The sequence below is a fragment of the Schistocerca americana genome, chromosome 8, assembly GCF_021461395.2.
Source record: "Schistocerca americana isolate TAMUIC-IGC-003095 chromosome 8, iqSchAmer2.1, whole genome shotgun sequence".
Taxonomy (NCBI): Eukaryota; Metazoa; Arthropoda; class Insecta; order Orthoptera; family Acrididae; genus Schistocerca; species Schistocerca americana.
Genome location: NC_060126.1, coordinates 101,276,177 through 101,300,931, shown reverse-complemented (window position 1 = coordinate 101,300,931; position 24,755 = coordinate 101,276,177). Strand labels below are relative to the sequence as shown.

Genomic DNA, 24,755 nt, shown 5'->3' with positions numbered 1-24,755 from the left:
AAAGAAAAAAATAAGCTGAATGAGCATGCAGTATTCACAGTTAAGACTTTTTCAAAATATGGTGGTCAGGAGCTGCTGATCTGTAAAGATAAGTCAGTTAAGTACGTACTACATTGATCAATATTTGTGATACATATACTGGATGAATAACATAATACATATTATTCAGATCTGAATATTACCTATATAATACGTACACTATGTGATCAAAAGTATCCGGACATTCCCAAAAACATACATTTTTCATATTAGGTGCATTGTGCTGCCACCTACTGCAAGGTACTCTGTATCAGCAACCTCAGTAGTCATTAGTCATGATGAGAGAGCAGAATGGGGCACTCCGTGGAACCCATGGACTTCGAATGCGGTCAGGTGATTGGGTGTCACTTGTGTCATATGCCTGTACACGAGGTTTCCACACACCTAAACATCCCTTGATCCGCTGTTTCCTATGTGCTAGTGAATTAGAAACGTGAAGAGACACATACAGCACAAAAGCGTACAGGCTGATCTCGTCTGTTGACTGACAGAGACTGCCAACTGTTGAAGGGATTGTAATGTGTAATAAGCAGACACAGGAATTCCAAACTGCATCAGGATCCTCTGCAAGTACTATGACAGTTAGACGGGAGGTGAGAAAACTTGGATTTCATGGTTGAGCGACTGCTCATAAGCCACACATCAAGCCGGTAAATGCCAAACGACACCTCGCTTGGTGTAAGGGGCGTAAACATTGGACGATTTAACAGTGGAAAAATGTTGTGTGGAGTGACGAATCACGGTACACAATCTGGCAATCCGATGGCAGGATGTGGGTATGGCAAATGCCCTGTGAATGTCATCCGCTAGTGTGTGTAGGCCAACAGTAAAATTCGGAGGCAGTGGTGTTACAGTGTGGTCGTGTTTTTCATGGAGGGGGCTTGCACCCCTTGTTGTTTTGTGTGGCACTATCACAGCACAGGCCTACATTGATGATTTAAGCACCTTCTTGCTTCCCACATTTGAAGAGCAATTTGGTGATGGCTATTGCATCTTTTTAACAGGATCGAGCACCCGTTCATAATGTACACCCTGTGGCGGACTAGTTACACGATAATAACATCCCTGTAATGGACTAGCCTGCACAGAGCGCTGACCTGAATCATACAGAACACCTACGGGATGTTTCAGAATGCCGACTATGTGCTAGGCCTCACCAACCGGCTGACTACGTGCCAGGCCTCACCGACGGACATCGATACCTCTCCTCAGTACAGCATTCCGTGAAGAATGGGCTGCCATTCCCCAAGAAACCTTCCAGCACCTGATTCCACGTATGCCTGTGAGAGTGGAAGCTGTCATTCATGCTAAGGTTGGGCCAACACCATATTGAATTCCAGCATTTCTGATGGAGAGCGTCACAAACATGTAAATCATTTTCAGCCAGGTGGCTGGGTACTTTTGATCACATAGTGTAGCTCTGTAACCCAAATAAAATAACTTTGTGACTGACAGACTGCAGTAGCAGAGGAGGGGGACAGGGGCACAGTGTTGCCGATCTGCAGCCAGCCAAACTTAATTAGGCTCTATGCGTTCCTATAAAACAGACCAACACAGCAAGCAACAGGCACTTGAGAAAGAAATACAACTGGCTGCTGGCTGACCACTATCACCTGACTCTCTGAAATGTCAATCACAGTCACCGCAATCAAAGTATAACTTCCTCGATTTGGATCAACGGTGCCTGTACACAATATTTTGAAAAAGTTTAAACTCTAAACAATGGGTAGTCATTGAGTTTGATTTCATTTATTTCTGTTTGTGTTGTTCGACTTGCATCACTTTGAGTCATTCGGTGCTAATTGAAAAGTAACTAAGTAGCTGATCTGATTGTAGTTGATTGTTGTGGTATCTGTCAGACATTCTATTTTGGTGAATATACTCTCAAGAAATTTTCTGCAGTTAATACAGTTGTGCACAGCTTCATAAAAAAAGAGTCTTAAAACATATTTAACATTTCACCTTACAAATTTATAATTCACTCTTAAATTATAAATTTCTTTCTGAGTTAATCACTAATGGGGAATGGGCAAAACCCAATTTTCAGTGTGTGGGGAAGTGTACCAGAATCATTTTTACCTTTCGTCTTTCATTTGTCTATTGTAAGCCAGAAGAAAGTCTGTCCGCAACCCTCTGCACAAGCCCAAATTCCTTTAATTTTACAATCATGGTGATAATAACACAAGGCACATGTGAAAATGTAATAATATTCTTGACTCATATTAAAACATGGTCTTTTAAGTGCCTATCTTCTTGGCAATGATGACCTTGCACTGACTTTATCAAATCCTTTAATAATCCCACAGCTTCCATTGATGAGTAACTGAGGCAATAATTGAGAAGGAAGTGAGGCAGGATCCTCCATGTTATTCAATCTGTACATCAGTAGAGAGAGAGAGAGAGAGAGAGAGAGAGAGAGAGAGAGAGAGAGAGTGAGTTTGTAACATCCTGGAGGAAGAAATGAAAACTTTGAGGTTTGCTGATGATACTCTAGTTCTGTCACATATGACAATTAGCGCTTGAATAGATTCGATAGTGACTTTAACACAAGTTACATGGTGAAAATCGACAAATGTAAAACAAGGTTAATGGTGTGTAGTGAAATTAAATCAGGTGATACTGTGGGAATTAGATTAGAAACGTGGAACTAAAAGTAGCTGAAAAAGTTTTGCTACCTGGGCAGAAGTAGAGTTAATATTAAATGCTGGGTGGTTACAGCAAAGAGAAAGCTCTTCTGAAAAGAAGGGGGAATGCAATACCACTGAATACAACTGGTACTTAAGGTTATATTTCTTGAGCTGACTGTAATCTGATTAAAAAGAATTACACCAGACACGTTTCCCTTTTATTTACAAAGCATCTCTTTAAACAGAATGACCACTTAATAAATCAGTAACAGTACACATATAATCACAGGCTCCATTTACCACTACCATTTCCTCCCAGATTCTGTCCTATAATCGCTGTCCAAGCCCATCCCTCTCTTTCCTCCCCTGGCCCCTACACTGCCTGCAAAAAAAAAACACTCATCTTATGTCTCTACCTACATGCAAGACAATTTCACTAACACTCTCCTCCTCCTCCCCCCCCCCCCCTCCCACTCTCTCTCTCTCTCTCTCTCACTACACACACACACACACACAAATTGTTTCATAGGTTGGCAACACTCACCACATGAATGAAAACAAACGAAAAAGTCAATTGTAAATAGTGCAGCACAGGAAATAATGCATAATGCCAAAAACTGCCAATTGCAGATGGGAAATGAAGCCTGTCGAAACCAACCACTGCTCGCAAGAGGGGAAGGAGCTGATTATATAAAGAAACATCGTAAGCAGGCCAACTTTATAAAGAAAATACTGTTTTTAACCTGTTGTTGTTGTGGTCTTCAGTCCAGAGACTGGTTTGATGCAGCTCTCCATGCTACTCTATCCTGTGCAAGCTTCTTCATCTCCCAGTACCTACAGCAACCTACATCCTTCTGAATCTGCTTAGTGTATTCATCTCTTGGTCTCCCTCTACGATTTTTACCCCCCACGCTGCCATCCAATACTAAATTGGTGATCCCGTGATGCCTCAGAACATGTCCTGGCAACCAATCCCTTCTTCTAGTCAAGTTGTGCCACAAATTTCTCATCTCCCCAATTCTACTCAATACCTCCTCATTAGTTGTGAGATCTACCCATCTAATCTTCAGCATTCTTCTGTAGCACCACATTTCAAATGCTTCTATTCTCTTCTTGTCCAGACTATTCATCGTCCATGTTTCACTTCCATACATAGCTACACTTCATACAAATACTTTCAGAAATGACTCCCTGACACTTAAATCTATACTTGATCTTAACAAATTTCTCTTCATCAGAAACACTTTCCTTGCCATTGCCAGTCTACATTTTATATCCTCTCTCCTTCAACCATCATTAGTTATTTTGCTCCCCAAATATCAAAACTCATTTACTACTTTAAGTGTCTCATTTCCTAATCTAATTTCCTCAGTATCGCCCGATTTAATTCGACTACATTCCATTATCCTCGTTTTGCTTTTGTTGATGTTCATCTTATATCCTTCTTTCAAGATATTGTCCATTCCATTTAAATGCACTTTCAGGTCCTTTCATGTTTCTGACAGAGTTATAATGTCATCGGTGAACCTCAAAGTATTTATGTCTTTTCCATGGATTTTAATTCCTACTCCAAATTTTTCTTTTGTTTCCTTTACTGCTTGCTCAATATACAGATTGAATAACATCGGGGATAGGCTACAACCCTGTCTCACTCCCTTCCCAACCACTGCTTCCCTTTCATGCCCCTCGACTCTTATAACTGCCTTCTGGTTTGGGTACAAAATGTAAATAGTCTTTCGCTCCCTGTATTTTACCCCTGCCATCTTCAGAATTTGAAAGAGAGTATTCCAGTCAACATTGTCAAAAGCTTTCTCTAAGTCTACAAATGCTAGAAATGTAGGTTTGCCTTTCCTTAATCTATCTTCTAAGATAGTCATGGGGGTCAGTACTGCCTCACATGTTGCAATATTTCTATGGAATCCAAATTGATCTTCCCTGAGGTCAGCATCTACCAGTTTTTCCATTCGTCTGTAATGAATTTGCATTAGTATTTTGTAGCCATGACTTATTAAACTGATATTTCGGTAATTTTCACATCTGTCAACACCTGCTTTCTTTGTGATTGGAATTATTATATTATTCTTGAAGTCTGAGGGTATTTCGCCTGTCTCATACATCCTGCTCACCAGATGATAGATTTTTGTCAGGATTGGCTCTCCCAAGGTTGTCAGTAGTTCTAATGGAATGTTGTCTACTCCCGGGCCCTTGCTTCGACTTAGGTCTTTCAGTGCTCAGTCAAACTCTTCACGCAGTATCATATCTCCCTTTTCATCTTCATCTACATCCTATTCCATTTCCATAATACTGTCCTCAAGTACATCGTCCTTGTACAGAACCTCTATACACTCCTTCCACCTTTCTGCTTTCCACTCTTTGCTTACAAGGGAACCTCCCCATCGCACCCCCCTCAGATTTAGTTATAATTTGGCACAGTGGACAGGCCTTGAAAAACTGCACACAGATCAATCAAGAAAACAGGAAGAAGTTGTGTGGAACTACGAAAAAATAAACAAAATATACAAACAGAGTAGTCCATGGGCGATATAGGCCACATCAATGATGATGTGAGCATAGGAGCGCCGTGGTTCGGTGGTTAGCGTGAGCAGCTGCGGAGCGAGAGGTCCTTGGTTCAAGTCTTACCTAGAGCGAAAACTTTACTTACTTTATTTTTTGCAAAGTTATGATCTGTCCGTTCGTTCGTTGACGTCTCTGTTCACTGTAATAAGTTTAGTGTCTGTGTTTTGCGACCGCACCGCTAAACTGTGCGATTAGTAGACGTAAAGACGTGCCTCTCCAATGGGAAACGGAAACATTTGATCCAGGAAAACACGTCTGATGTACTCTGTACGACACTGGTGACGGCATGTGCGTCACATGACAGGAATATGTTGTCGACCCACCTAACTTGCACACATGGCGAATGGGTAAAAAGATTCTTCTACCTTGGCCGATTTAGGTTTTCTTGTGGATGTGATAATCACTCCCTAAAAAGTGATGAAAACATAAGAGTGTGTCACACAAACTGCAACAAATGAATGCAACAGTTTCACAGTCGCACAGTTTTCTCTGTGTCCTGTCAAAACATATGTTTTTAACGTTTTCAAATTTTTCCGTGAGTAGACCGTCAAATCCTGCATATGTCCAAGCAAATCTGAACATGTCCTGGAATTTTGGAGAGCGAAGTTGAGTATGTGTGAGTGCCTGAACTCTGATAATTGTCTGAAAATAAAAATTTAAAATTTTCACTGGAGGGAAGACTTGAACCAAGGATCTCTCGTTCCGCAGCTGCTCACGCTAACCACGGGACCACGGCGCTCCTGAGCTCATACTGTCGTTGAAGTTGCTTATATTGCCCGTGGACTACTCAGTTTGTATATTTTGCATATTTTTTCATAGTTCCACACAACTTCTTCCTGTTTTCTTGATTGATCTGTGTTCAGTTTTTCAAGGCCTATCCACTGTGCCAACTTATAACTAAATCTGAGGGGGGTGCGATGGGGAGGTTCCCTTGTTAGAACTGGGTTTCCATCTGAGCTCTTGATATTTATACAAGCGGTTCTCTTTTCTCCAAAGGTTCCTTTAATTTTCCTGTAGGCAGTATCTATCCTACCCTTAGCGATATATGCCTCTACATCCTTACAATTGTCCTGTAGCCAATCCTGCTTCGCCATTTTGCACTTCCTGTCGATCTCATTTTTGAGATGTTTGTATTCCTTTTTGCATGCTTCATTTACTGCATTTTTATATTTTCTCCTTTCATCAATTAAATTCAATATTTCCTCTGTTACCCAAGGATTTCTACTAGCTCTCGTCTTTTTGCCTACTTGATCCTTTGCTGCCTTCACTACTTCATCCCTCAAAGCTATCCATTCTTTTTCTACTGTATTTCTTTCTCCCATTCCTGTCAATTGTTCCCTTATGCTCTCCCCTAAACTCTGTAGAACTTCTGGTTTAGTCAGTTTATCCAGGTCCCATCAGTTTTAATCTACAGTTCATAACCAACAGATTGTGGTCAAGAGCCACATCTGCTCCTGGAAATGTCTTACAATTAAAAACCTGGTTCCTAAATCTCTGTCTTACCATTATATAATCTATCTGAAACCTTCTAGTATCTCCTGGCCTCTTCCATGTATACAACCTTCTTTCATGATTCTTGAACCAAGTGCTACCTATGACTAAGTTATGCTCTGCGCAAAATTCTACCAGGTGGCTTCCTCTTTCATTCCTTACCCCCATTCCATATTCACCGACTACGTTTCCTTCTCTTCCTTTTCCTACTATCGAATTCCAGTCATCCATGACTATTAAATTTTCATCTCCCTCCACTATCTGAATAATTTCTTTTATGTCATCATACATTTCATCAATCTCTTCGTCATCTGCAGAGCTGGTTGGCATATAAACTTGTACTACTGTAGTAGGCGTGGGCATAACGATGTCATCTTAAGTACTCCCCACCCGGAGATCCGAATGGGGGACTATTTTACCCAAGAGGACACCATCAGCATTTAACCATACAGTAAAGCTGCATGCCCTTGGGAAAAATTACGGCTGTAGTTTCCCCTTGCTTTCAGCCGTTCGCAGTACCAGCACAGCAAGGCCGTTTTGGTTAATGTTACAACGCCAGATCACTCAATCATCCAGACTGTTGCTCCTGCAACTACTGAAAAGGTTGCTGCCCCTGTTCAGGAATCACACGTTTGTTTGGCCTCTCAACAGATACCCTCCATTGTGGTTGCACCTACGGTACTGCTACCTGTACCGCTGAGGCACACAAGACTCCCAAACAATGACAAGGTCCATGGTTCATGAGGAGTGGGGAGGGCGGGAGGGGGGGGGGGGGATATCATAAGACAATAAAACAAGTATAAACCTGTGTATCCAATTTACAGAATAACCACAGAAGATGCTTTGTAAATAAAAGCGAAACGCATCTGGTGTAATACTTTTACTCAGATTGCAGTCAGCTCAAGACAGAGAACCTAAAGTGACAGATGTTAACAGCTGATGCTGTTACAAATGTAACACTGAATACAAATTTGAGTACTAGGAGGACTTTTCTGAAAGTATTTATCTAGGAGCGTACCCCTATACAGAAACAGAATGTGGACAATTAATAGTACACAGAAGATAATACAAGCTTTTGAAACGTAATATTCCAGAAGAAAACTGAATATTCAATTGATAGGCCAAATAATTAATGAAGAATTTCTGAACGCAATCAAAGAAAGAGAAATTCAAAGTACAACTTGACTAAAGGAAGGGATAGGTTGGTAGGGCACACTCTGGGGCATCAAGAACAGCCAGTCTCATAATAACTTTGCTACTGTCCAGTCTTAAGCCCAGAATGAGAAACGTGGGGGAGGCAGGGGGGGGGGGTTACAAGGGTTGGCTGGGTCGGCTATCGGCTGGAAAATTGCTAACACCAAGCACTGGGCAGCAATAAATAACTATATTACCTAAGGGAACCAGTACTTCTTTTGAAATAAGAGAGGCTTAGGAGAGTTGATATCATTTCACTGGAGGAAATGTTGCTGGAAAACTCCTGATGGTGCCTGTTCTCCAGTTTAGGAGCAGCCAAAACAACCGCCTGTTCCCAATGTAAGGGCAGCTTCTTATTACATGACGGGAAGCTACAACATTTACAAACTTCCCACAAAAACTGTATGAATGTATATGAAGATGTAGTTGACCTTAAATTGGAAGTTAACTAACAGCAGGCCATACTGACAAGTGTTTTCTTACATAAATACAGTCATAACACATGTCTTGCTAACTCTGCTGTTTGAAACAACAAATGGCACACAAAGGACATGGAAGTGATTAATTTTCGTGTAGTTTTTTAAGTTTTAAGGTCCTTACAAGTTTTTGTTTGAAGTGATGGTATAGAGTAACAATTGAAATTAAACTGGGACAGCAAAACTGTCATCTAAATATTATATTTTCTGCCACAATCAGCATTCTGCTTTTGCATGTTACAGCCCACTTTTGTTTCTGAGGACAAATCAACAATAATTTCCACTAACTTCTTTTCAGAATGTTTATCATTTTTTGAATGTCTGTCATGATAATGGTAGTGATGATGGTTCACATTTGTCTGACATTTATGGAAGACTGATAGTAATCTGTCAAAACTCAGTCATTAGCACTTCACCATCCTCTCCTCTATCTACTAGCAAACACACATTGTTTGAAATAGTCTTACAACTTTGCTTGTTTATGAATTTAGAGTCAGTGCCAGTCACAATATACTTATGATAAGCATTTGAAGGAAATATTTTAACTTGTGGTTGCTTGACTCTTATGTTCGGTGCAAATATGAATTACAGAAAAGGGAATACTGAATAACATGTGACAAACGAGTAGCAATGCCTCTCAAGTTGCACCAGTCTTTCTGCTTGCCCTTCATGCAGAAAATCCAAAGCACAACAAATGAATTTTGTTTACAGAGATACTGTCAACAGCTTTGAAAATGTGTTTATAACAATCGCTTTTGAATTACCTCCAATACAAAGCATTCAAGACTTAATAGAAACAAACCATTTAGGTAGGAGACTTTACCTTTAACACGAAGGTATTCTCGTGATCCGGCATTTCTAAAGCAGTTGTTTCTCTTGCTTCGGTAATAAGAAAGCAAAAGACACCACTTTTTGGTTTCACTGCCTGAAATATCGAACAAATATTAATATTTACTCAACTACAGCACATTGCTACGGATCATACAATAATTATACGCCTCACCTTAGGCGGTGAATAAAACTCAAGCATATAGCCACCAACAGTTTTCACCAATGCCAGGCGACACTTTTCCCACTTTTGTGTTCCATCGATATTTTCACCCATCAAAAAGTTCACTATTCCCTCTTTCCTACACTCAACTACAATTTTCGCTAATTTTGTTTTGGAATGTTTATCATGTTTTGAATGTCTGTCATGATGGTGGTGGTGGTGATGGTGATGATGATGCGATGACAGTTCAACTTCATCTGAATGTTGTTTATGGAAGAAACCTTTACCTTTCTTAAGTCCCTTGAAAGAGAGCCGTCGGAAAAAAGGCTTGTGCTGCGTCTTCGGAGATGGCGAATCCGCTTCGTGTTCGGAGTAATCACTAAATTCTTCGTGACTGTTAGCACGTAAAGCGTTTGCAGACGATGCCGCGAACACGTTGTTGCCGTTAACGAATTTATCTTTTTGGTTAATCAGACTTCTTCTAGAGTATTCAATTTCAAAATGATCAACGAAACAATCGAGGAATTTTCTGACGAAATCTCTGTGTGACACAGTTGTCCTCGCATTTTCTGGAAGACTGACGCTCACATACGTACAAAACGCTTTTGCGAACTCCGCAGCTGCTGATCTTGCTTGTCTGTCGCAGAATTCTATCCAGTTTAACCTTTCTTCTCCATCTGAATGCGTCCCTGCCATTTCTACGAGTAATTACTCAAACACAACCGAAAATCGTACACATAATGCACCTTATTAATCATCATTGTATGTAAACATTAGCAATTTACTAACCAACACTCCCCCTGTGAGCTTAGTCGCCATAATGACATATAATGCGCTGCATCAATGTAAGTTCTTATGAATTAGATGTTGGTCTTTTGATGGTCAGGTGTACAAAAAATCCACAGTGGAGTCTAAAATAATATTTTTATTTTAGTGATAAACTGAGAAACGTTTGGAATGAAAATACATTGCAACAATACTTCAATGTCAGAGAGTATCCTGCGACTCGCGCTTCGTATCAGACCTCCTGTGCGAGTTTACATTTCAGTCCCAGCCATGTTCTGCTATCTAAAATTGTAGACTGAAATTCTTATGATCTTATGCAAACTCTAATTCTTAGGTGCACTAAGGAATTTTTCTTACTTAGTTTTTGTGTAATTACTGCAGTATGGGTGCAGTAGTAGATTCTGAGGCAAATGCAGATCTACAATTTTTCATTGCTTATTCGATTAATCATCCATTCAATTTTTTTGGTGACTGTATGAAAAACGAGAAGAAAAAGTTCAAATAAAGTTTTAATTCTCATGAGACATTTATCACTTGCTTCGTCTAAAATTTAGTATCAATTTAGTTTCAGATTCTCTCATCTTTGCCAGTGGGGTATTTGACGCATTCGTTGATTAATTTTCGTGTAGAACAGTCATGTTCCAAGATTGTGCGCCGAGTGCGATTTAAACCCTCACTATAGACATCTTCTGATGATATTATAAAACTAAATCGTAATGGAATAGGCCATCCAGTGGCTTGGCGTCAGTAGAAGAATACGAATCAAGTACAGCTGTAGTAGGAGAGGTAACTCACGAAGAACTTTGACGTAAATCAATGAATGTGTTAAAAATTTGTTGGAAGACTTTGTCGCTGGAAATGCTTTACCAGTTTGACCCGTTGTGAAGTGCAACAGTTATTCCAGTGAAATAAAATACGCCAAAATACAATACAATTACTTATCTTATAGATGTGAAACTTCTCTTGCGCATGCCCAAAGACGCCATTTTGATCAAATTTGTTGGTAAGTGCCACAATTTTGTTGTATTTTGCACCATAATTTGTGTCATAGTAGCCAGAATCTTATTGTTTTTGATCTGCGAATCTTTGAGTGACGTGGAAATCGAGTGTATGGGAATGTTGGCAGGTAATTGGCTACCACCGAGTCGAAGAGAGAAGTGTCCATATCAGGGCTGATTTCTGTGGGTTTCGCTTCTAGTTGTGTATATGAATTACTTAGGACCCTGTTTGACTCTTAGGCTGTTTATTTACATAAGGGCGACACAGCAGTCCCGCTGAACAATAAAGAAATGTAGTGCATGGGTGACAAACACAAGAGTATGACGTGTGTTGCCACTGACAGTCGTACATGATTTGCATGGAGCTCTCATTCCTTCGTCTGTTCTTTGTAAAATCGGATATCTGCGAGATATTGTGACGCATATTCTGTCATTATTTTTCAGGAGATATTCGAAAATGGCGAAAAAGTAGTGTAACATATCCTTCTGTGTTTTGGGTGTGACAATACTCTCAGTCCTGAATGCCTGAAGGGACAGAGACAGTTCAGAAGCAGAAGTGGCTGTATACAGTGACAACAGTGCGGTACTATGCCAGCACCAAGGTATTTCATTTTTCATGTCATAAACAAAGCTGTTTTGCACAATTAGCTGTTGCTCAGATTGAGTTCTTTTGTTACTATAAATTATATTTCAGTTGTGACAGTTAGAGACTTCATTCCTGCTTGGCCATTGGTAGTTTTTTTGTGAAGATTGGTTTTGTTTTAAGAAACTGTTTCTTTGGTTGTTTATTGTGGTAACCACATCTAAGAAAATTATTTGTTATTAGTCAAGCATGTTTCCCTGATATATTTACATAAGTTTCTCAAAAGTTGACGTTTTAACAAGGCAATGTATTGTTGCATTCTGCTGACAGTTGCTGAATAAGGAGCTTTAAATGAGTGAGAGAGTAATTTTAATGCACAGTGTAAAATGTTGAGAATGCTTCTGTTTCCATTTTGTGTACGCAATGATGTAGGTATGCCAACAAGAAACTGTCATATGCTTGGATGAAAAATACCTTGTTTTGTATTTGTCCAGTTTCGTACTTAACCAAAGTGATTAAGGATTACTACTGCGTTATGATTTTCTTTAAGTGTAGTAGTTACTCATATGTTAAAGTAGTTGGTTAGTTTTTGACCAGTATTACTTTTTTGCCTTAAGAACCCATTTATAAATTCGAAGTGCATAGGTAATTAGTGTGATGCTCATTCCTGAAATTCAGACAACCGTTAATAGATGATGAACCGGGAAATTACAGGAACAATACTGAAGGATCTTTTTCATATATAGCAAAGCAAGGCGGGAGGAATGGAAAGGAGACAGTAAGGCGAAACATCCAGTGAAGGATTAAAAAGAATAAAAAAAGTTATTTGTGGTGAAGAGGAATAATGAAGAAAAGTAATGCAAGGTAATAAATATGAACCTTTGACTCAGATAATAAATAATTTGTTACTGAAACCTTGATCTAAAACATCAGTGGTTTGAGAATCAAAATGTGTGGCAATGGCTGCTATGGTGATTCTCTATTTTCATGTGGGAATATTTTTAATATATTACATTGTAACTCTGATGGGTGCTGGATGAGAAATGTGACCTGTGGCATGTGCTGATCAGTCTTTAGTTACTGTTAAACATTTTCCCGCAAGTTCTTTTCCGTGTAATAACTGTATGAACATTGTAGCAGTATCAGTTATAGTTGCAAGAAACAAAAGCAGAAGAAATCTGTAAATGTGTTTGTAGTCTCTCTCTCTCTCTCTCTCTCTCTCTCTCTCTCTCTCTCTCTCTCTCTCTCTCTCTCTCTGTGTGTGTGTGTGTGTGTGTGTGTGTGTGTGTGTGTGTGTGTGTGTGTGTGTGTACACTAGATGTGAAATGTAATGTGAAACACTAAACACTGTTATCACATTATCAACTACGGTTTATACATGGGAGTGATGCCTGCTGTTCATTAATTTTCATGTACGATGTGGCTTTTTATTCTGTAACATGGAGGTGTAGTGTTGTTTCACTCTTGTTGTATATAATACTTCTATTTGTAATGGTACAGGCACATTGAGTACAATGATAATGTTTTACATTTTTAAAAAGTATATGATGGTGATGGTACTGTGTTCCAAAGGGTGGGTGTGTGTGTGTGTGTGTGTGTGTGTGTGTGTGTGTGTGTGTGTGTGTGTACCACCTCCGTGATCAGTATTGTCACCCCATATCAGTTCATGCCTGTTTGTTGGAGCCTACCCTGTGAAAATTTTAGTAAGAAATTATTTGGCCATAGTGACTTTTTTACTGGAGTAAAGTTCCTGTTGTTGCATCCATACAGTGTATAAACCTGTTGCATTGTGTTTTATCTGGGCAATAGTTATTGTATGTTCATTTTTTGTTGTATATAATTTGCACTAAATGCCATTTTCCTTCACTTTGTTTAGAATGACATAATCAATGTGGTACAATATTATGTGTAGTAGATACTTGTAATGGTTCTAGTTTGCCTGTGTACCTGTTTTTCATGCCATTAGTTCCAGTTATCAGTGTAAATTCAGTATGTTGTATTTCAGATGTGATTAATTCATGTTTATAGGGGTCTTCACACATCTTCCAATGTATTTTTTGAGCAAGAATATATTTATATATTTTTTGTTATTAAAATATGCTAGATCACTGTTGTTTGAGCCGTAACAACTGAAAATCTGTAACAATTTTTTTCGTTCCAGCTGTTTCGGTAAAATATTGTGTAGCTGTTTTTATATTTGTGATACAGGGAAGTTCTGAGTGAACTTACCTTACAGCGCAGTTGTGAAAAGTGACTGTTGAAAATACTTGCTCAGGAAGCCACAACTACTGTCTGCCTGATATCATAAATTTTACTAACAATAGATACGCAAAAAGTGTATTAGTGCCAACAGATAATGTGATGGAATGTGTAAGCAAGTGTTGATAGGCAAAAGTCAAGTCATTGGTGTGCGGATTACGGAAGGAGGGACACAATGCTGAGTGGAGCAGTATTTTGATATTGACCCCAAAGCAAAATGAGTAAAACGTGCACAATAAATATTTCCCCAGCAATTTCAGCACTGTTACAATTAATGCAAAGAAATTGGTCTCTGCAAAAACTTCACAGATGTGTTCTCAAAAAACTGGACTTCCAGATTAGCAAGGAAATTGGGCAAAACGGATCCATCTGTGGTATTTGATTTTAAAAGATGCGTGAAGAAACGAGTCGTTATTTTGTTTTCAGACACACTACACTATGAATAAATGTAGAAAAGTGACAGTGTCGGACAATTCTCAGATAACAGTACCAGGAAATTTTTCATTACTGTGAATGACTAGGTTCGTTTAGTGTTCAGTTCCCTGTGGCGGTAGCAGGAAAACTTCGGACTATTGTGTAGAAATAAGCAGAAAAAAAATTAGAAATATGCAGTGAAATGCTGAACTTTCGGCGTTAATTAAAGAGCGCCATCTTTCTCTTTGTTCCACTGACAAAATTTTGCAAGAAAGTGTTTCCCAACCTGCTGCTCCCATGCCATCTGGACCTAAGTCCTGCAGAACTGGTCTGGAATTCTGCAAAGCATAAGAGTTGTAGTTAGCCTACACCGAGAATGTCTCTCCAACCTGAAAAAATAAGATGATGCTTTTAGTGCTAATAAAGAAATGTCGTGTGCTACTTTGTGTGGTGCAAGTGTTTCGAAATAACAGCACTCGAGCATCAATTACACTGTTTCTAAATTCAAGTAATCTTTCAGTTGGCCTCGTAAGGTTGAGTGAACCTCCCTCCAAGCCTTTCCACAAGGGGAGAGGGGGGGAGTGACCATCAGGAATCAGATACAGGACCTCAGTGTTACCAGCCCAAAGTGCTAACCACCAAACCACACAACCAATTTGCTTTTGAAGCTCTGATATTACCCTTTAGTGTTGTGGCATTAGAAGACTTGAAAGGCAGAATACATCAAAAAGTATATGGTGACTAATGGAGGAGACATAATGTTACAGCTGAGGGAAATGAAAATAATAAAATCAGTTAACATAGATTCAAACAGAATCGGCATTATAAGGCAAGACACTGAATCAAAGGGCACTGCTGTGGAAATAGCATCACTGGGAAAGGTAGTTTTATGGATACTCCCAGAGATATGCCATGAGCATACAATGGAAGAAATGTTGTACATTCTGTTTTTGTTGTTGTTCAAAATGCGCATTTCATTTAATGGCGTTTAAAAATGTGGACCATGTCACAGCACTCCATTTAGAGGACGGCATTCTTGTCTCTCAGGTGTGAACACAACACTGCTGTCACTCTGGCCAAGTCACCAGCTTGGCTTGCCGTATAGTTGAAGTGTTAGGTGGTCAGCTGATATATAAACAACTTTCTCTCTCTGTCTCTGTGTGCTTGTGCGTGGGCTGTATTAGTTGGGCTCCATTGAAGAAGCTACATTGTCAATCCAATTTGTTGCCTATAGACATTCACTGCATGAGAAGCTCTGCATTACTTGAAATAAACTGTTTATAGTGTCAACACCATAAACACTCTGTCATGAGAAATGATGGTATTAAAACAGGTCTTTTCCACAGTCTTTGTCCAGATAGTAGTAACTTGCAGGTCTTTTATAGTATTGACAAGAGGAGGTTGATCTTAGAGTCCGTGCTTGGCACAGACTGCACTGGTTGTGAGATTACATTTCCAGTGATCCAGAATCTCATATAGATAACTCCATCTCTGAATATTGCTTCTGAACACCTGACAGCAGTCTGCAGAGACAGTTCCTGGTTGTCTATTGTCCAGTATAACAAGGAGTAATTTTGTCACCTAGTGTAAGCCGTTCTGTAGAAGAATTGAATCTTTCTTGCCATTTGTGCACTAGCACCTGAGGTATCTCTACAAGGTTGGTGCTTGTTGTTGTTGTTCTGAGGAAATTTTTGATTGATATTGATTATAAAGTTGTTGCTTAGTATCTGCACGGAGAGTGGGGCTGTGATGTTAAGCCCCCCCCACGATTGCATTTATTTGTCAGCAAAAGTCAGGAGTTGCCATGCCCTTAAGCCAGTACAGATTCTCTGTTGGTGTTGGTTGTTAATATCCTGTGAAGATGTAGCAGGTGTAATCAATTACAACATCTACATGTTGTAGATCTTTACCATACAGAATGTGCATATTCAGCAAGAATAGCAAATTCTGCTGAATATGTTCATAGTTCATTAGACTGACTTCCCCACATTATGCGCAAATTTCCACACAACATTGTTAAAAGCTGCTACTTTTTGTCTGATATTTGAGTAGCTGTTTCTGTAGGTGAGTCACTCGCCTGTATTTTGGGGTTCTATGTTGCTCTGATGGAACTCGTTGTCAAGTGATTTAGAATCGTCTGCCCACTACACTGTTTTTGAAATAAAAAAAATCCAGTTTTGTATCTTGCTAGTATTTAGTATGAGGAGATGATACCTGTAGCAGGTAGAGAGCTTGTTCAGGGTATGGACATTGTGTATTCAGTCACCTCAAACTGCTTGGAGCAGTGTGCTGCATAAATGAAACTATCTTGCTTTTTGTGTAGGTTTATCATTGCTGTAAATATTGTAAATTGAAGGCAAAATTATGCTTCCTTGAAGTGAACTATTTCTTTGTCTACTCCATCCACTACTTTTCCTTTGGAATTCAAGAAAGAATTTTCTGTTCTGCAGGAAACCCCAGTTTTGTGACACTCGGCTTATGTTCTCTGGTGTCAGTATAAGATCTTTAATTAAGCAGCTTTGCAACTTCTAGCGTAACACTGATCCTTGCCCCGATTTGTAACTTCCATGACCATAGATTTCCCTCTGCATTTGGAATTTAAAGGACTGAACGCAGTTGTTCGTCTTATGTCACCCAGTGCATTGCTTTGCGTCTGATGTTTTTGATCTGTCCAGTTAGTGTTATCTCATAACTAAATCTAGAGGATTTTTTCTGGTGGCAAATAATAAATGAGGATACTTATCATTGTAAATACACTCCTGGAAATTGAAATAAGAACACCGTGAATTCATTGTCCCAGGAAGGGGAAACTTTATTGACACATTCCTGGGGTCAGATACATCACATGATCACACTGACAGAACCACAGGCACATAGACACAGGCAACAGTGCGTGCACAATGTCGGCACTAGTACAGTGTATATCCACCTTTCGCAGCAATGCAGGCTGCTATTCTCCCATGGAGACGATCGTAGAGATGCTGGATGTAGTCCTGTGGAACGGCTTGCCATGCCATTTCCACCTGGCGCCTCAGTTAGACCAGCGTTCGTGCTGGACGTGCAGACCGCGTGAGACGACGCTTCACCCAGTTCCAAACATGCTCAATGGGGGACAGATCCGGAGATCTTGCTGGCCAGGGTAGTTGACTTACACCTTCTAGAGCACGTTGGGTGGCACGGGATACATGCGGACGTGCATTGTCCTCTTGGAACAGCAAGTTCCCTTGCCGGTCTAGGAATGGTAGAACGATGGGTTCGATGACGGTTTGGATGTACCGTGCACTATTCAGTGTCCCCTCGACGATCACCAGTGGTGTACAGCCAGTGTAGGAGATCGCTCCCCACACCATGATGCCGGGTGTTGGCACTGTGTGCCTCGGTCGTATGCAGTCCTGATTGTGGCGCTCACCTGCACTGCGCCAAACACGCATACGACCTTCATTGGCACCAAGGCAGAAGCGATTCTCATCGCTGATGACGACACGTCTCCATTCGTCCCTCCATTCACGCCTGTCGCGACACCACTGGAGGCGGGCTGCACGATGTTGGGGCGTGAGCGGAAGACGGCCTAACGGTGTGCGGGACCGTAGCCCAGCTTCATGGAGACGGTTGCGAATGGTCCTCGCCGATACCCCAGGAGCAACAGTGTCCCTAATTTGCTGGGAAGTGGCGGTGCGGTCCCCTACAGCACTGCATAGGATCCTACGGTCTTGGCGTGCATCCGTGCGTCGCTGCGGTCCGGTCCCAGGTCGACGGGCACGTGCACCTTCCGCCGACCACTGGCGACAACATCGATGTACTGTTGAGACCTCACGCCCCACGTGTTGAGCAATTCGGCGGTACGTCCACCCGGCCTCCCGCATGCTCACTATACGCCCTCGCTCAAAGTCCGTCAACTGCCCATACGGTTCACGTCCACGCTGTCGCGGCATGCTACCAGTGTTAAAGACCGCGATGGAGCTCCGTATGCCACGGCAAACTGGCTGACACTGACGGCGGCGGTGCTAAAATGCTGCGCAGCTAGCGCCATTCGACGGCCAACACCGCGGTTCCTGGTGTGTCCGCTGTGCCGTGCGTGTGATCATTGCTTGTACAGCCCTCTCGCAGTGTCCGGAGCAAGTATGGTGGGTCTGACACACTGGTGTCAATGTGTTCTTTTTTCCATTTCCAGGAGTGTATATGAGGGATGGTCATAAAGTTTTTCACTATGTAAAAAAAATCAAGTCATGACTGTGGACCTCGGTGGCAATGGCTTGAAACTCACCGCATTGTCATTCTGGGAATGCGTACCATGCAATGGCTTCCTCTTGTGAGGAGAGAGGAATAAGTAACTAGGTGCAATGTCCAGAGAAAGCAGAGAGGGAGGCAAAAATTGAAAGCCCAAAGAAGCAAAAACACCCACTTGGACATCTCCTTGTGACTTGCAGTCTGGACAGTATCCCATAAACTTCACAGGAGGCTTTGGTATTAAGCTCTTGTGTTGGTTTGCCACTAAGGAGTATAATCTATGAGCATCAAACCATGGCAGTCCCAAAAACACGGAGCATACAGCATTTAAGGGAATATGTGGCACTCCTTGGGTATGCTCCTGGTATGTAGTGGCAGTCCGCTGCACCAGCTGTAGTTTTAGTTTGTTGTGAAATACAGTTGTCAGGACATGGGAAGTATATATCCCACCAAACAGTGGATTTTTAATGGCTGTTGGGAAGTATGGTTGCCACTAAAGTAGTTTCTGGAAGGGAATTGGGAAGTATACTTACCACAAAATTAATCTGCCATTTGTGGTCCTTGGAAAGCGTACTTACCACCAACCTAGAAATATCCCAAAGCTTTTGGGAATACATCTTACGACCTCTGTCTATGCTTGACATCTTGCAGTAGTTCACTGCACCAGGTGTATGAAAATTGATACAACAATCGGTTTTTGTTTGTCGTGGGATCGCTACTGTCGCTGGAACACAGTGCTTCGCTCCTGCAATGTACCATATTGTGACCTGTATGAGCTCATACCTTTGTGAGATAAAGTTTCAAGGATTGCTTTCACATTGTAGTAAGTTAACTTTAATATCGGTTACAAATATTTTATAAATAAAGTAAAAGAAGACATAAAATAAGAACAGGAAACACTGTTCATTATTATTTTTTCTGTGTAATGGCAACATGTAACAGCTCACAAAAGGGAAGTGGGAAATTCATATACCACCATAGTTCTAATACGTCATAAAGATGCCTTGTTGATGTATGTACCACCACAGTTTTTAGTCTAAATCGTAAAAATAAAATAATCAAAAATAATCAGTTGATCACAATTCTAAAGGGTAGCAAAAAAATTCTTTGCTGAGTTGCCACACGCTGAGCGCCCACACGAAAAGGTTAACACGCTGTGTAAGCTGTTGAAGATGGACCCACAATTATTATTATTATTATTATTATTATTATTTTCGATTATTCCCATTTAAGAGAGCGTTTGAACTTGAATTCCTTTATGATGATTGTTTGTGTTTTTTCTGAGCCCAAATTTTCTTCATGTGTTCACTGTGTTGTTTCTTTCGCTCCGCTGTCCATTTGCATCCTGGTCTCTTCTGTGTTGTGGTGTCAAATTTATGTTTTTTGATGATGTTCCTGAATTCAGTTCTGTTTTCTGCATCGTTTACTGTTATTTGTGCTTAATAATTATTATTATTATTTTTTTTTTTCTGCTATCACTAAGATTATAATATACTGGTCTGTTGTTCACAGAAAGGTGGTCTACCACTTTATTCTTTATCATTCACATTTATTTAACCACAAGGGAAGCATATGCACCACATAACCATTGTCATATTAAAATGTGTTGCTGACAAACATTTCCGCCATCTCACCATGAATTGTTACAGCGTTATTTGCATTCTACTGTGGCACAGGGATTTCATTGGTGTCAGAACATCAGACGTACCCATTCAGACAAATAAAACATTAATTATGTAACTTTATCTTTCGCATGTCATAATTAAGACTTTAGCTACTCTTCATGTATGTATAATGATGGAATTTGTGCCAGGTTAACTATTTACCCATGTTAGTGATCCTCCTTAGTTTCCTTATTTATTCCTTCAGTAAGGCATGCCTCGTAGCAAGATTATGCAAAGCATATGATGCACAACATTTGATGCACCAGACAGTAGTGTCATTCTGCCAATTTCAATTACTGTGTTTTTTGGGGAAGTGTTGAACAATTATTGTTGTGCATCATCTTGGAGGATATGTGGTGTCAGCTGTTACGCTGTATGAGAAATACTGGTTTCTGTGGGAAAACACACACACCAGATTTCCTTAGGTGTCCTTGTCCATTTAACACTTGTGATTAATCTCAAATCACCGCATTGTGCGTGGGATGTTAAACGCTATTTTTTTCCTGTTCCGTATTGTTTGTTGTGGTTAACACAAAGGAAAGACATAAAAGTATTTCACAGGCAAGAATTGTAATGTTCAATGTATATCAGTTTTTCAAGAGATTCAGCAACAGAAACTGAATTATTACATAGAGGATATACCAGCTTTGTCAATAGCAAGGAGGCAGCAGCTGTTGCATGCAAGTGTGGAGAGTCAGAGACAGAGAACAGACTTGTGACCTCACAATGTAAGGTGTGTGGTCCCCCCCCCCCCCCCCCCTTTCCGGAATGTGTTGTGCATCAATCATGGCTTACGTTCAAGCAGTAATTTGAGCAGTTGCAGAATCATTGTTGATCTCGTATATTGTAAAATAATATATATTTTTGTCATATTATAATGTGCCCCCCCCCTCTCTCTCTCTCTCTCTCTCTCTCTCTCTCTCTCTCTCTCTCTCGTGTGTGTGTGTGTGTGTGTGTGTGTGTGTGTGTGTGTGTGTGTGTGTGTGTGTGTGGTGTTTTTTTTTAAGACATTTAAGACATCAGCTACATGGAACATACCAAGAGGAATTAAGCAGTGTGTAATACCACCCAACCAACTTTTGGTAAGACCAACCAGCTTCTGTGAGGAGTGGAATTTACATTACTACCCAACTATTCTGGTTTTGATTTTCTTTTTCTGAAAATTATTTCAGGCAAATGTTCAGATGTATCCTTAGAGAGCAAAATGGGTAAATTACTGTTACATTTACATATGTACTCTAGAAACTACTTATCGGTGTATGACAGAAGGTATGTCTGGTACCATCATCATTTCCCTGCCTATCCTGTTCCATTCATGAATGGTGGGTGGGATGCATGCTTTTTGGTAAACCTCCATATGAACTCTGATGTTTCTTATTTTTATCATTTTGCTAGAAGCAAGTGGAAGGACGTAATATATTGCCTGACTCTTCATGCAATGTGTGCTTTCAAAATTTTAACAGTAAACATCCGTGATATGCAACATCTCTCTTGTACTTGCTGCCACAGGATATTGTTGAGCAGCTATGTATTGCTCTCCCACTTGTGAAATAATCCCGTGACAGAATGAGCCGCTATCCATTTTCGATTTTTTTCGATGTCTTTTATTAATCCAACGTAGTAAGGGTCTGATACTGCTGAACAGTACTGAAGAATCAGCCACACAAGTGTTTTGTAAGCCACTTCTTTTATGAATGAAATAATTTCCTTAACATTCTTCCACTGAATCTTTGCTGTTGGTGTGCTTTTCGTACAATTTGTTTTGTGTGATCATTCCATTAGAGGTCACTCCAGATTGTTACCCTTTTATAGTTGTTACTGTTTCTAGGCTGTTGCACTAATGGCATAATCAACAGTAAGGGATCTATGTGCCTATATGCATGAATGTGATAAAGTTATTTATGTTGACTCTCCACTGTCAGCAATGTCACCAGTCCTACACAGTCTTCTTGAATTTTGCTGTTATCATCTGCAGAGTGTATACTCCCCAGAACAACCGAGGAATCCAGGAAAAACTGGGAATCTTTTTATTGCTTTAGTTTTCACTAAAATTTTTGTAGTTTGGACTGATAAGAATTAATACTCTAACAAAGAATTTTACTTTAGCTCACTACTGCAGAATAATACTGCAGCAATAAAGCTTAAATCAAAGATTAATACCAAAATAGAACTTTAATGGCTAAGAAAGTGCGCTAAAACAAGAACAAAACGCAGTACATGCACAACCATCTACTGACAGCAAAATGTGTCGAAGGCTTTAGGGTGAAGACTATGCAGTACCCAGTAACAACAATCTGCTTTCTATGAGTGCTTCGGGATTTAAAGTGCTGTATTTGGTGGAATTCGTATTTATACCTTCGTGACATGAAAATATGCAGTGTACATGTAGCCATGCATCAAAGATCTTTAAAAAATGTGTTACTTCTTGCCTTGTTTTGGTTCCTAAAGTGCTGGGAAGTACTGTGTCGGTGTAAAAAACCATTACCATTCAAAGAATTGATAAATTTTATAGCTCTAAGGGAAAGTGTGTGTGTGTGTGTGTGTGTGTGTGTGTGTGTGTGGAGGGGGGGGGGGTGTTGCTCTTGAAGTTACCTTCACATCTGTTGATTTCTGTCTGTCAAGAAAATGGACAGAGTTCCATCTACTAGAAAGTCTTAAATCTCATCATGAATCGGGTCCAATAGCCCTTAAGCTCAATTTTGTTCACCAAATGATAATGCAGTAGTGTATCTAATGCCTTTATGCATTCGAGGAACCCATCATCAACCTAGGAACTCTGTTTTGTGTATGAACAGAGCAAGCTGTATTTCTCTAGGTGTCTGTAAATGGAATTCATGTTAATTTTTATAGAGGAGTTTTTCATTCTTCAAAAATGTTATAATATGTGAACATAGAACATGTTCCATAATTTGCAACATATTGAAGTCAATGGTATAGGTCTATAATTATGTTCATTTGTCCAACAGCCCATCTTGAAAATGTGGATGACCAGAGATTTTTTCCCAATCACTTCTACAGGGTGATTCAGTTAAAATGGAACTCAAAACACTTATTTACCGTATTAAGTCTCATTTAATACATTTAAATATCTTTATCAAAGACACTAAAATTCTCCATCCAAATTGTAGTAAACACACATCGAGTCAACAGCACGTTTGCAGGTACTAGTTTCAATACATCAACTGAATTCCGTTATAGTAGTTTTAATGTTATTCTTTAAGTCCTCCAGTGTTATGATATTATTGCAGTACACATTCTCTTTAAGACGCCCCCACAAAAAGAAATCTGGGGAAGTCATGACCGGTGAACACGGGGACCACAATTTTTTTGAGATTAATCAATCATCAAAGGACTTTTGAAGCATCATCACCATTTCATTGGAGATGTGACACATCGCACTGTCTTGTTGAAACCAGCAACAACGTTAATTCACTTCAAGCATGCACATGAATTGATTTTTGATGTCTGCATAAACAAATGAACACAGTTTTCTTAAAAATATTGGTCCAACAGTTCACTGGTTAGATATGGCACACTGCACTCCAAATGTGAAGTTGGGTTCCATACAATGTGTGAGGATATTTGCCTGCCCAAATGCAAGTGTTTTGGCTGTTAACATACCCATTTGAGTGGAACAATGCTTCATCATGAAAAAAACATGTTGTTCAGCGTATTAGTCGCACTCTTAAGAGATCACAGCAGAGATTGCTGAGCAAGCTCCATAAATTAGTTTGTTAACACATCAGTTTGACAGCTTTGAGACCTTTCAGTAACATTTCCTTTGTCACAAATATGTTTTACAGCGTCATAACTGTTTTATTTTTCGTGAAATAGGGACATCAAAGGACTCCTTGGGGAATGATGCACAACATTTAAGATTTTACCGCGAAGTTAGTTTCCAGTAATGCAACCCTCTGCTCTTGCGTGAGCTGTGTTGTTTGATTGTGTAGCTGCCACCTAACACTAACATGCACATGTGTGCATATGGGGAAGGGGGATGCATTACTACATATTTCCCAAAGTCAGTGCTGTGAACAGTAATCTAACAATCAACAACACAGAGATATTATTACTACTTTTAAAACAAACTGTATAAATATAATAAATATAAATGTAATAATAATAATAATAATAACAGATAAATGCAGACTTTGCAAACAACAAATAGAAACAGTAGATCACATCACAAGCGGATGTACGATACTAGCAAATACAGAATACCCCAGAAGACATGACAATGTAGCAAAAATAATACATCCACAGCTTGCCTTACAACATAAACTTATAAAACAAAATGTTCCCACATACAAGTATGCACCACAAAATGTACTAGAGAACGATGAATACAAATTATACTGGAACAGAACCATTATAACAGATAAAACAACACCACATAACAAACCTGACATCATACTCACCAATAAAAAGA

The 24,755-nt window shown here is 39.9% G+C and overlaps 2 protein-coding genes across 5 annotated transcripts in view; one reads left to right on the top strand and one right to left on the bottom strand.

Annotated features, from left to right (window-relative positions):
- LOC124545594 (SH2B adapter protein 2) overlaps positions 1–10,174 on the bottom strand; it is a 94,747-nt gene extending 84,573 nt beyond the window's left edge. The window contains exons 1-2 of the mRNA XM_047124542.1: positions 9,408–10,174; positions 9,228–9,329 (exon numbers count right to left, since the gene is read on the bottom strand). Coding sequence (XP_046980498.1) covers positions 9,228–9,329; positions 9,408–10,091 — 786 coding nt within the window. The 5' untranslated portion in view covers positions 10,092–10,174. The remainder of the gene's footprint in view (positions 1–9,227; positions 9,330–9,407) is intronic.
- Positions 10,175–10,945: 771 nt separating this feature from the next.
- LOC124545999 (serine/threonine-protein kinase Tao) overlaps positions 10,946–24,755 on the top strand; it is a 230,593-nt gene continuing 216,783 nt past the window's right edge. For 2 of the 4 annotated variants that reach the window (XM_047124966.1, XM_047124969.1), the window contains exons 1-3: positions 10,946–11,184; positions 11,624–11,781; positions 12,477–12,626. In XM_047124966.1, the coding sequence (XP_046980922.1) occupies positions 12,607–12,626 (20 nt within the window). In that variant the 5' untranslated portion in view covers positions 10,946–11,184; positions 11,624–11,781; positions 12,477–12,606. The remainder of the gene's footprint in view (positions 11,185–11,623; positions 11,782–12,476; positions 12,627–24,755) is intronic. The other 2 variants (XM_047124967.1, XM_047124968.1) reach the window with 2 other exon arrangements.